General features: G+C 29.0%; 1 protein-coding gene across 1 annotated transcript in view; it reads left to right on the forward strand.

The window, feature by feature from the left end:
• Positions 1-14,370, forward strand: part of LOC107437329 (GRAM domain containing 1B) — a 38,022-nt gene that overhangs the window by 12,432 nt on the left and 11,220 nt on the right. The window contains exons 5-10 of the mRNA XM_021148035.3: positions 2,063-2,239; positions 3,285-3,500; positions 5,388-5,556; positions 7,960-8,106; positions 12,138-12,256; positions 13,292-13,484. Of these exons, the coding sequence (XP_021003694.1) occupies positions 2,063-2,239; positions 3,285-3,500; positions 5,388-5,556; positions 7,960-8,106; positions 12,138-12,256; positions 13,292-13,484 (1,021 nt within the window). The remainder of the gene's footprint in view (positions 1-2,062; positions 2,240-3,284; positions 3,501-5,387; positions 5,557-7,959; positions 8,107-12,137; positions 12,257-13,291; positions 13,485-14,370) is intronic.

Here is a 14,370-nt window from a genome sequence, read left to right on the forward strand (position 1 = left end):
TAGTTCATTAACTGTCGCTTTGTAAGCATTAAATTCGTTCTTCAACTCTTCTTCATCCTCAAACATGGGGATAGAGTTAAAAATAAAAGAACTATCATCTTCTTGGAAAACATCTAAGTATTTGAATTGACTAGGATCAAAAGCTCTGCATGCTTTAAAAAAGCTTGATGCTGGTTGACGAAATCTGTGTGTTGTAATATTGCCTTCAAAAAAGTATGCCTGAATTTTTTCCTGGCATGATTTTAAAGCTTTTTTAGATTTCAAGTGCTGGCAGGTTATAGATTTGCTTTTTAAATCTTCAGCAAGATCAGACATTTCATTAAAAATAACATGCAAACTTATTCTTTGTTTTTCATATAAATTTAATAGATTCAAAATTAAAGATGCATATTTTTCAATCTCTCTTGAATCTTCACTCAATTCTGCGTTACAACATTCTTCGGAAATCGTGCTGATCAAAGAACTACTGCTATTTTGTTGCTCTTTATCGAAGAACTCTGCATATTCAGCTAAGTAATTTACGTGAAACAAAGCTGCCTTAAATCAGCTATTCCATCTGGTTTGTACAGGAACCGGTGGTAGAGCGGCGTTTTTACCCTTTTCAACTAAAAAAGGCTCGAAATCGACCCTTACGTGTGGGACATGCTGTGAATGCACGCTTAAATGCACAATAAAAGAATTCACTTTTTCAAATTGATTTTGCCATCTTTCTCCTAGGAGATTTAAAAGATGTGCATTGCAAGTCACATGAACAGCATTCAAGAAAACTGCTTTCAAACTTTTTTCCAATGCTTTGTTCATGTAAGACGCATTGTCAATGACGAAAGATGAAATGGTATTAAATAATAACTTCAAATTGTGAATAATTTTCATTTAAATCGCGCGAATTGAATAACTTTCGTTCAAATCGCGAAATTTTAAAAAATTCGCGAATTTTTGAAAAAAACTTTAAATTTCACGAAAATTCGCGCCGCGACAAACTTGCAACCCTACTGATGAATTTACATAGTAAAAAAAAGTTTAAAAAGATGGTATTCTCGAGCGAAAGTGAAAGTAATGCAGAGGATTTTTCAGATTATGAAAACGTGAACGTTTACAAAGACTAATATTTAGCTTTTTACATTTGCCACAGGTAATTTGGGATGGTAAACTGATGGTAAATTATATATTTTATACACATAAAACAATTAAAATTTCAACTTAGAACTTGTGTATTATGTTTTGTTTCCTTGTATTTATTAATAAAATAAAAAAATGTGTTGATTTTTTGGCTTTTTTTTTTCAAAAAAAATGGTAAGGAAAGCTGTTGATTTTTTGGCATTTTTTTTCAAAAAAAATGGTAAGGGAAGCGGTTGATTTTTTGGCCTTTTTTTTTTCAAAAAAAATGGTAAGAGAAGCGGTTGATTTTTTGGCTTTTTTTCTTCAAGAAAATGGTAAGGGAAGCGGTTGATTTTTTGGCTTTGAGATTTTGAAGAAACATATTTTAAATAGTTTTTTTTTTAAACTTTATTAATTGCAATTAAATAGAATATCTGGAATAATAAATGGAATAATTTTATGTAAATTGACCTAGAATACCTGGAATAATTAAGGAAAAACTTTCTTCTCTTTGAGTATGAACCTTGTTGTTTGTAAAATATATTTCTCTCTATATTTTTCCCACCTTTGTATATTATGAGGAAGAAAAAAAAATATGAAAAGCAAAATAATTTATTTTTAGGCTTAATATGGAAACTGTGTGTTAGATTTCTGCTACAAATTGTTTAGATATTACTGAACATTAAATTTAGATTTTACACAATTTATTACGTTAATCACTTATTAAATAAGCTAAATTTCACTAAAATATTCAAGAAATACAGTGACCAAGGAAATGCAATTGTACTTTTAAATGAATTTTTTTAAATAATTTTAATAAACAATGCGAAATTTAATAATAAATTATCAATTTTGTTTTTAATTTTTTTAAATTTTGATGATACAATGAGAACATATGAGATACTGGTCAGGTACCAGGTATATCCCTACTTTCTATATGACATGGATGCATGGTATGTTTTAGGTGACAATAAAGTGCCGTGATGTCACGAGCATGACGAAAGAAAAGACTGCGAGGGTGATCCCGAATGCAATACAGATAAGCACTGATACAGAAAAGCATTTCTTCACATCATTTGGTGCTAGAGATAAAACTTTCTTGATGCTTTTTCGCATTTGGCAGAATGCGTTGCTTGAACAGGTATTTCAATAAATTGGATTAACTTTTTTCCATATTTTAGGATAATTTATTTTATGAATAATGTGTGTAATAAGGGATATAACGAACATTCAGCCTATTCCGGCCTTTTGCTGCTTATTCTGTTGATCGAATATTCAGTCAAATATTCAGCAAAGTATTTCTTGTAACAGTATTTTACAAAAATTGTTTTTTGGAATTTGAATAGATTTAATAAGGAATATTATTTTGGAATTAGAATTGATTTAATAAAAAAAGACCAATATCATATTTTTAACTACACGTCATTAGAAATAGTTTTTACACATATTTGTTATGTTCTAAAATTAATGTGCATGTACATGACTTGCAAATTTATGTTCTCGTTAATAAATGGAAAAACAAAATTTGAAGAATTGCAAATGGATTACTTTTTATAATTAACCACGAATTTTAGTACTACTTTTTAAAAATAATTTGCAGGCAAGTCAATTTCGTCCTTTCTACTGCAATTTTTGGTATTAATGATTGTCTTTTTCCTTCTCCTTTTTTAAATTTTTTTTTTATTATTATAGGGCAGCATTTTAATAAAATATTTCTGATAGACTTTATTCTTTTATTGTCCCATGTTTCCTGTATGGTGATATAATGGAGTCATTATGAAATGACTTAACAATGGAAAATAATCTAATTTAATTAATTAATTATATATATTGTTAAGAAATTTCATGCAATTTAAGTGTTGTAATTTAATGTATTGAATTGTATTGTAATTCAATATGTAGTGTGTCTACCACTATAAAAACACAATTCCAATTCACTAGTATATAAGACATGTTAACTCGATTCTACGACGGAGTACCTTTTCATAGATGAAGGTTTACATGGTCGATATCTACTCTTCCCACAAATACATTAATTGTATTCTAATTTAATTAATTGTTTTGTAATTAGATCCATTAATTGCATTGTAATTTAATTATACTGTTAAGAAACTATCAAAACTGTTATCTATTATTTGTCTCTATTTCTGTATGTTCTTGTGATGCATTATTATGTGTCTTATTAGCCGATGTCATCGCAAGAACTGTGGCAATGGGTCCACTACAGTTATGGTGAAGAGCTGGGACTGACGAGTGATGATGATGATTATGTAGCCCCCCTTATAGTTGATGAAGACTTAAAAATTACCAGAAATTCTGACCAGAGTCTACTAAAGGATGATCACAAAAGCGATCCAAATCTTCTAGACATTGCAAATGAACTTCTCATTGAAGATGAATCAGTAAGAATCAGTTTTATCTCTTTATTTCAATGTTGTATTTCTAACAATTAAAATATTTAAAATACATGTTTCATCAAATTTGAGCAAGCATAGTTGGCAAACAAGCGTTTTCTAAGATAAAAGTTGTAAAATCAAGTATTACGTCTAAGCTCACTGATGTGACTGTTGGTAGTTTATTAAAGAAGTTTTTGATTATAAATATGTTTTCATTTAATCCTTATAATTTAGGAATATAATTTTAAACCTAAGCAAAAATGCAATTTTCACCTCTATTACTTAAATTTGTAATAATAAGTGCAAAATAATAAAAATACATAAGTGCAGCACACACCCTAGGCAAAATTTTGCTGACCCCTGTTTTGTATAGAAACAGCAATATTTTTTTTATTTAAATGTATTCATAGCTATTAAAGTGTTTTTATTTTATTCTTATTTTTCATTACAGAAGCATTTGATTATAAGTCATTTGTTCGTGTTGTTCAATGTGTAGGTGTCATCATTGCATGCGTTGCTATGGCCACCGCTGCTGTTTATTAGTTTAAAAATGATGTTTGTTTTTTTTATTAATTTCAGTATCCATTGATACTTAGGTGAGTTTACTCTTGAATTGTGGGATCTGGGAGATTCTATAAAACACTACTGAAGTTGTCAATAAAAAGAATTCCTTCCCTTGAACGATGTTTTCCTTGTTTATTTAAGAATCAGAAATCTAGTCTACAGTTCACCTGTGCATCAAAGATGCATGGGATCAGTATATAAGAACATGGCGCGTAGCGTTCGTTAAAAGCCCTTAAAGGTACTTTTTTCATTGGGTGTTTTTAAAGAGTGCTTAATTTTCCCTTTTTCAAAACTAGATTTTTTTTATTTACTATGTCAATTTTCGCCACGTATTATGCAAAAGCGTTCTTTTCATATTGTTCTATTCAATGTTTTCACAATTTATTCAGCCGCAATCCATATTGGCATACCGTCGGTTCATAGCGTGCCAATCATATTACAGCTTTGATAAAATGCTTGAGAGCTCGCATGTGCATCTGAGCTGGGTTCAGTGATGCTATTGTTGGACTTCATTTTCGACCCTCTGATGTTGAACAAAAAGATCTCTTGGTCTTTTTATAATGGCTAATGTAATCAAGAAAAGAGTTCTTTGTGAGAAATTAGTTATTTTATCACGATCATGTAAATTCTTTAAAAATTATTTTGCATTTTATTAATGTATGTAGAGCTTAAAAATATTTTTGAGTGCTCAAGATGTACCTAAAAGGTGCTTATTTTTAGTTGAAGGATTTGGCTACGCACCCTGTAAAATAAAATGACCGGAGTACAAAGCAGTAACTAACCTCTTAACAGTAACTACATCCAAGACGTAAATAAATATAATTCAGTTAAGTTGCCAATGACCAAAGTTGATATCAAAACTTCATTTTACGACTAATTTGAGCTATTTTGAACTGAAAGGTGTTTATAGGGTCATTTACAAGAAAAGATGTATGGGAGATTAAGTGTTTTTTTGTTTACTCCATGTTTAAGCAATTGTTATTGTTAAAACGGTTAACTTAGTCCTTTGACGTGAAAATTTCAGAAAAATCAAAAAATCAATAAAAGATCAAAACTATTATGAAATTATATAGTTCAGTTATTGAAATTTAAGTTTGTAATTTTTTAAAAACTAAAACATAGCATGTTGTTAAATTCTTCGATTATCACTTTAAGTTGTTGATATTTGTAGTATTTTTTTACTGCCTAGTATAATCGAAAGTCAATCTCATTTTCAATTACATTTCTTTCCTTTTTACATTGCCAATATTAAAAGCTATATTGAAGGATTTTCTGCTTCAAAATTATATTGTCTTACTCAACTTATTCTTTTTCGTATTGTTCTTGAAGGAAACGGGAAATGAAGTGTGTGTATTTGATCCTCCTCCTCCATCTGTGAGTGAAGAAGCTGCTGATAAATCTTCACAAAATTCTGAATCCAAAAATATTCCCACTTTAAAATCCACTGAATATCCCACCGACATGAGTGGTACCACTGAGTCTGAAGAAAATATTGAAGGTACGTTAAATTCATTGTTTCTTTTGCAGGGTTAGCCAAAATTGGTGCAGACTGAAAAAACCTGCCCGTGTTTTCACTGATGGGCCCACTAGAAAAAACTACCTCTTTCAATGGCATTTTTTTAAAAATTTATTGCGCTGTATCAATAGGTTTTACTTCAAAAACAAAATTATCCTTAGAATAAAACTTCCAAGATAAATTAACTTGATTCCTAGATTGAAATGCATTCAACTTATTTTTAGAGCATACTGATGTGTGCATAATAGATAAGTGAGAGCTTGGCACTTTTACTTACTAAAGCTGCAACTACTAATGCCGCAATTACTGTCTAATGCCACATATATATATACTTATTGCTGTCATATTTATAATTAATTTTATTATAATTATAAGATTATAGTTAATATTATATTTAATTATAATTTTACAAAATTATAATTGGTATTATAATTAATTATTGTAATTACCCCCGTGGCAGAATCGTGGTGACATGGCAACATTGTCGCAGAATGTTACAGAGTACATTCCTACAGAAAGATCTTCTATTTGGGAAGCTAAGAATTCTAGGTTTTTTTATCTGCATAATTATTTTTCCCTTTCCTGCAGGATTATATTCAAAAAATTATTTTCTCGCATATTGGCGGGGGGAAAAACGCATGATTTTTCCCCCCTTCTACTTTCTATTGAGAGTAAAAAAAATTCCGCAATGACTGGCTTTAGCTAGAATTTCAGATTGATATTATAAAAAGCAATTTCCAAATAGCAAAAATTTAAAAAAAGGTTAAGTATACAAATGGTTTTTAGAACAGGAGAATATCTCCAATAATATTAGAATATGTATTATTTTATGTTTGGATTTTTAAAAAATTCTTACATTTATAATTTAAAAATATATATACTGTTCTATTCTATACGTGAAGGCTTTTTTTTTGTAAACAGAAATAGCTTCTGTTACATTAAATTAGTAGTCTATATGTTTACCATTATAAAAAAAAAATTTCAGAAAATTTTGTCATAAATTATACTTGGTGGCAAGTAAACTTAAAGTATTTCTGAATTGTTAAGGGTTAATAACATACATCTATGAAACTAATTCATATTCCATATTTTTGTAATTTCAATGATATTGAATTAGGTTTAAGAATTTTTATTCTCAGATGATAATTCTCAATTTTTTTTTAAATTAAAAAAAAAAAGTGTAAATAAAGAAATATGGGAAATACAACGTTGATAAATTATTAGAAGAACAAGTTTTTATATTTTCCTGTTAGGTATGGACCAGATATGAGCCAATCTTGATAAATATTTGGTTAGGCTAAAAAATTTGTTTTTTTTTTCTGTTAATAAAACAGTTTTATGTCATGTTAAATTAAGTCCTATCCCACATAAATACAGGGCTTATTGATATTCTTTAATTGTTACACTTTTTTTCACATTAGTCTTGAATTAATGCCATTTAAATTCATGCAAAAATATTTTTATAAAAATTTTACAGGGTAAAAATGCAGTTACGTTTGAAAAAATTTATAATTTTTGAGAGAAGATGTCTCATATATTAGCAATTTATTGGTGCGACAAATTTCCAAACTGTTTTGTTTCAATGTAACACATAAATAAAACAGTCTAAAATGTTCTTTCAATGTTATCAGCGGACTCCTACAGGCCAGAAAATGCTAGGGCTCCTTAATTAACAAATTCCTATAAATTATTCTCTTTTTTAGGTATTAACTTGTAATATTTCGTTATTATCCTTAATATTATTCTCTATTTATTAAATTTTTTTAAAATTTTTATTGCAAATTAACAACTTTAGAACAAAAAGTGGTATTCTTTTATTATAAAATAAAGCATGTCATACGACCCTACTGTGCAATATCATAGAAAAAAAACAAATTTGAAAAATTTTACGAAAAACATATTGAAAACAGTATTGTGCAACTTAGCAAACAATTTTGAAATAATTATTAAATAGCAATTATATTTAGTTTTATAATAAGCTTTATATAAAATTGTTTCTAGCCAAAACTGTTTTTAGAAATTAATGTTACATAATATTACTAAACAATATTTAACTAAAATATATTTAACTAAATTTAAAGTATCCAAAAGTTGAAATTTGAAAAATAAAATTTTATGTTACCTTATTTAAACAAAATAAGATAAATTTAAGTTTAAATTTTATTTCAATGTACGCTGAAACTAAGTCTGTGATAATGCAATTAAAAATGTTGGGATTAAATAGGTATAATTTTTATCTAATAATCTATTTGTCATTAAGAAATAAAAATAATAGTTTTAAATTTGTTTAAGCCGTAAAGTTTGACCAAGAGGTAAATTTTTTCAAGTGAATTTTTAAAATGATATTCATTGAATGATGTAACTAAATTGTTAATTTGTTTGCAGAGAGTGAATTCAAGTGTCCTTGCGTCAGCCACGAGGGAAAAGAAGTTTTGAATGATGTTTTTCCACTCTCTGTTGATCAGGTTTTTGCTCTCATTTTTACTGGTTCCAAGTTTTATAATGATCTCTTAGAATCTAGGAAAACTTATGGTAAGTCAATTTGAAATTGAGTATAGTTAGCAACTTTTGAGTGAATACATTTTATTTTATTTTATAACTGTTGTTGAATAGCCGACAGAGTTTTCAGTTTACGGCTACCAATGTTCAACTCCGTAGCCTTGTAATTTTGAACCCAATACAGAAGACAAGGAAACTCCTGAATCAGTACCCTCAGAGGTTTGATTTCTTATGGGAACGTGGAGGACTCAACAGATTTAACTTGCATCAGTCACCGCTTTTACTACACATGGACTCTTCAGATCCTGGATCAAGTATTGGGTGAAATTTGCCTTCATTGAGGACTTTTTGATGTAACTAACCCGCATTTCTGTTACACGGACCGGAAAACCAAGAAAACCTCCCACAATTAAGCCTAACGGCAAGAGGACTCTAACCCATGATATGTCTACCATTAAGATATTTTACGTCAGCACTGTGGTAGGCTCTAGCTCCGTGTGGAATTCGAATCAACCAGCAATCGCGGGGATTTGAACCTGCTTAACCTCATTGGGAGGCAAGCTCTCTATCTCGGAGCCATCACTCTGAGTGAATGCACTGTACTAAATTTTTAAAAGCTGTATCCCTAGTGTAAAACTTGATTTTAGTAGAAATGCATTACAACTTCATGCACAATGGCAACCAAGAATTTATTAGAAAAACCTACATACGTTGCATAAAGAAATTTTTGTTTATTTTGAAACTAATTTCAATAGCATTACTTAATTTAAATATTTTATTCGCTTCAAAAATAAACAGATTGGAAATAATAGTTGACATGTTTCAAGTGCACAAAAATAGGCAATCATTTTTAAGATTTGCCACACAGAAATCAGAAGAAACAAAAGTCTTTTGAAAGTTCTGTTTCTTTTCATTTATTCTGCAAGTTTTGAAAACGGGTATCTATTTTTGAGTGCTTGAAGCTTGTCAACTGTTATTTCCAATCTGTATATTTTTGAAATAAGTGGAGTTTTTTAATAGGTATTATATTTATCTTACTGCCTTAGTTTCTTGGGATTATTTATTTAATAATTTTAATACCCTTAAAAAGGGCCGCAGGTATGCTGGGAATAGAGCATTTGTCTCCCAATTAGGTTGTCCAGATTCAAATCCTAGCAGGAGGTGGTCGGTACAAATTCTGTGCTCGGCTCGCTCTGACCACGGTGCTGGTATAAAAATATCCTCAGATAAAAATATAATCATGGGTTAGAATCCCCTTGCCAACAGACTTACTGTGGGAGGTTTTTGTGGCTTTCCTTTCCATGTAATGCAAATGCAGGCGAGTTGTATAAAAAATCCTCCATGAAAGCTAGTTTATCTCTATACTCTATCCAATAGTTTCCTTGTCTTCTGGATTGGGTTAAAAATTCCAAGGATACAAAGTTGAACATTATTAGTCGTAAATTCAAAATTAGATTAGCTGTTCAATGTCGATAAAACATAAAATAAAGTAGTCTTGAAAAGAAATTATAAGATTAAAATTTAAAACACAGGTTTTTAAAAGATTTAAATTTATCATCATTAAAAAATTTTTAAATTTTTTTTTAACCAAACATGATTAAAACAAATATAGATTTTATGATATGTTTTAAAACTTATATATATTTTATTTAAAAAAATGTATTTGAGAAATTGAGAAAAAGTTTTCAAGACTTATTTTAATATATTTNATTTATCTTACTGCCTTAGTTTCTTGGGATTATTTATTTAATAATTTTAATACCCTTAAAAAGGGCCGCAGGTATGCTGGGAATAGAGCATTTGTCTCCCAATTAGGTTGTCCAGATTCAAATCCTAGCAGGAGGTGGTCGGTACAAATTCTGTGCTCGGCTCGCTCTGACCACGGTGCTGGTATAAAAATATCCTCAGATAAAAATATAATCATGGGTTAGAATCCCCTTGCCAGCAGACTTACTGTGGGAGGTTTTTGTGGCTTTCCTTTCCATGTAATGCAAATGCAGGTGAGTTGCATCAAAAATCCTCCATGAAAGCTAGTTTATCTCTATACTCGATCCAATAGTTTCCTTGTCTTCTGGATTAGGTTCAAAATTCCAAGGATACAAAGTTGAACATTATTAGTCATAAATTCAAAATTTGATTAGCTGTTCAATGTCGATTATGACATAAAATGAAGTAGTCTTGAAAAGAAATACTGAAATTATAAGATTAAAATTTGAAACACATTTCTTTTAAAAGATTTAAATTTATCATCATTAAAAAATTTTAAAATTTTTTTTTTAACCAAGCATGATTAAAACAAATATAAATTTTATGATATGTTTTAAAACTTATATGTATTTTATTTAAAAAAATTTATTTAAGAAATTGAGAAAAAGTTTTAAAGACTTATTTTAATATATTTTTTATATGGAAACAAAGTTTGCTGCCAAAATTTTTTATAATTCAATAATAATTATAATACTATAAATACTTTGCATAATTATACTTATAGCATTATTATTACTTACTCAAAATATTATTACTTAGAATAAATTCGATAATAATAATACTTATAAGTAATTTAAATACTAAATAAATGTTATACATAATAAGCTTTACTTGAACTTTTGTTTTTAAAAGCAAATGGATGTTGTATTTATTGTATTAAGGAATAATTAAATTGTTATCTCTATGAACACTGAAGTTATTGTTTTCCTTAAAAACACAAATTTTGTCACAAAATTAATTTTACACATCTATATCTATCTCATCAAAAATAATTGCAATTGGTTATAAGTTTTATTTATTTATTAGATTGCTTTTTTTTCTTCTTTTTTCTTGAACCACATTAATTTTATATTGTTTTGCAAAAATGAAAAAATCTCAATATTTCAATTTACTTTATTCAAAACAAAAATAGTTCTAAAGCATTAAAAAGAATAAAATGCATACATTAAAATAAAAAGAAAGTGCAACTTATATGAAATATTTTCTTGATTTGATACTTTCCTCTTTATATTGACTTATGATTATGCTTAATTCAGCACCAACTGTAATTTTCATCTTTATTGCGTGTCAAATAACTTATTTGCATGGATAATTAATTTATTGTAAAATTTATATGCATTATTATTCACTCTTTCTAGAATGCTAAAACCAAGTATGTGTTTTACTTTTCATTTAACAAATGAAACTGAACATATCAACTTTAAATGCAAAATTTTTATATTTTTATTTTATTTCAAAATTATTTTAACTGAAAGTGTAATTACATAGATCTGTATAAACACCCGGTTTTTTAGTCAACATAAAGGAGAACATTCTAAAAATTTAATTTTATCAGTCAAGAGGTTCAAGAAATTGCTTCTTTAAAAAAATTAACATTGGAAAAAATCATGTTTTAAAATCCTTTCTTTTATGATATTTTTAAGTCCTGCAGTACAACACCGGAGTCAAGTATCACTAGCTGCGGTCAGTAAGCAGATGAGTCACCACTTTGATCAGCCTGTGTAGGGGGTGCTCGGTATCGGTCATCTGAAATTGTTCTACCGTAAAATGCTCGACTTTGCACTCATGTCGTCGGGCTACCATAACAGAGGAGCCACCTCCTCTGCAGAGGATCAAAATTGCGATGGCATGTCTTTGGATCATCCTCAGAGATGTTTCCCGGTCCGTCGCCAATACCCCATTGTGCAGCTCTAGTGTGACTTTAATAAAGTTCCTATAATGTCTTAAACAAAACTTTCAGGTGAAATTATTTGCATTTTGCTTTCCAAAATTGTGGTTTGGAGTGAAATATGTTATGAGATATGAAAAAAAATAATTACATGAACATTATTGTTTCATTTTCTAATTTTAATTTATATTTCATAGCTCTGATATCTTAATATAAGCCGCTTGTTTATCCTTCTTACGAGAACATTATAATTTTAAAAAGAATAAAATATATAGTGTCTAGTTTTTTTCATAATAGTGTATTTTCTTTTTAAAAAATACAGAACGTAAAAATTTTATGTATTATTTTTGTATGATGGATATTATGTATTTAGATATTAGATATTAACTTTTAGATATTATGCGTTTAGATATTATGCAGAGTCCCTGGCAAATCACCCCAGAGTTTGATTTGAAAATGAGACAAGTTACTTATACTCTCACTTTAAATCATTCAATGGCAAAAAGTGCTCAAACTACTGAAACTCAGGTAACAAGCAAGCTTTTTCTTCAATTATTTCTTCCAGTACTGTATGTTATATAGCTACAATGTTATTTGCTGTTCTCATATTTACTGCAAAGAATTGATAGTTTAATGATGTTAATCACTGCATGCAATTTTTAAAATGATACACACAAAAAAATTTAGAAAATTTAATCTGTTTATTTTGTACAAATTGGCCATAAATTACTAAGTATACTGCACTAACATTTTATTATCTTTTAGAAGTGTTATGTTAAAACTCGTAGTGTAATTGAAAATGTAGTCCATACCACACCAAAATACAGATTGACGAACAGTAGCTGGATTTCACAACTATCAATACTCGAAATAACTTCTAATTAAGAATAAAATATGCCGATATGAAACATTAAACTCAGTGTTAATGTATTTTTATGAAATATATTTGTCATTTATAGAAAATTCGAAGAAATATTAACCACTTCTGTTTATTTTATTTATTTTTTAAAAATAGAAAATTAAATTTTTGTACATAAATAAGCATAGTGACTGCTCTGCATTATTTAAGGGAGGGAAATTAAGTTGCAGCACTAAAGCTTGCAGTTAATGCGCTTTTTTTCTTTTTTTAGTAAATAAAAAAAAAAAACTTGAGTATCAATTGAGCTACACATTGGTGAAAAAAATGCTTCGTGTCTAACCATAAAGCTTTTAAAGAAATTTTGAATAATTTCTTGTTCCAGCAATCACATAACTGAATGTATTATGCACAGAAATTAATTTAGGGTGGCCACAAATTGGAAGAATTTTATCAATCTGGAAAAATCAGGGAACTTCTCATGGAATTAAAATAAAAAACTAAAGAAAAAAAAATCATGGGAAAAGTATTAATTAGAGTTTGAGATACTTCCAATATTGTTTTCCAAAATTATTGATAAAAATTATAGGCTGTAGAAGCACAGTGAATCAGTAGCGTAGGAATTTAAAAAAAAAATGTCTTCTGTATATTAAAATCTTTGATATATGCTTTGAAAATGAAACTCTACTATTTTATTAATTTGGCAGAGGCTATTGAAGCATAGCAAGCCAGGACAAGTTTATACTGTTGATTGTGATGTTGTTAATACTGGAATACCATACAGTGATGCTTTTACTGTGAAATCTGTCTATTGTCTCACAAGTGTTTCAAAACGAGAGACTCGACTACGGATATCTGGCTGTGTCCGCTATAAAAAGTCCGTGTGGGGCTTAGTTAAATGTAAGTCATTATCTATTGCAATTAATTTTTTTCCCAGATGACAAACTATTTTTAACTTCAAGAGTATCTGTGCAAATTCTACCTTTGAATTGATGTTAAGTGCTGACCGGACTGTGTAGGGGTCAGGGATCTTGCATCAGAAAGGTTCTGGGTTTGAATCCCTGGCAAGGCGTAGATGTTGTTTCATTCTCTGTACTATCTGTCCTTACTGTTTGTGCAACGTTGGCCCACCTAATAGGGTGCCCCTGAAAGAGTGGCCAACAAATCTGCCCTGTAAATGCCTGAATTGACGAAATGTTAACACAGGCAGAGATGCTTGTGCTCCGGAAAAAATCCGGAATTTTCTTTAACCACGATCCGGAGTTCCAAGGTCCAGTAATTTCAAGTTATGTTAAGAATTTATATTGGCAAACGATATTTATGTGTTTTATAATAATAAGCGTATTTAGTGATAAAAGTAAACTTATACATAATTATTCATTTAAATTATACTGCTTATAATTTATTTTAAATTTCATGTTTTGAAAATAGCAATGATTTCAATTTACAAAGATATAAATTTTTTGAAATGCATGGCTAAATGATGATTTTACTCAAGAAATTTTCAGGATTTTTGAGTTGGGCTCACAATCACCCCTGCACAGGTGGCCATTGGAAATAGAAAAAAAAAATTCATGTTACGCCAAGACGCCAAATTTCAACTTACCATTGGGAGCAAATAGTCAGTGAATGAATTTTGTCGTGTTCAATACTGTGTTTCAAATAAAAGTATGGTCTGTATTTTTCCCAGATGTTAATGTTTACTTGCAAAATCTGGGGAAAATATCAGGAGGCAACTTCAGCAAACCTTCAAGACTGCAAAACTCTGAATTTGAAAAATTGATTT

This window comes from Parasteatoda tepidariorum, chromosome 4, assembly GCF_043381705.1.
Source record: "Parasteatoda tepidariorum isolate YZ-2023 chromosome 4, CAS_Ptep_4.0, whole genome shotgun sequence".
In the NCBI taxonomy this organism is placed as follows: Eukaryota; Metazoa; Arthropoda; class Arachnida; order Araneae; family Theridiidae; genus Parasteatoda; species Parasteatoda tepidariorum.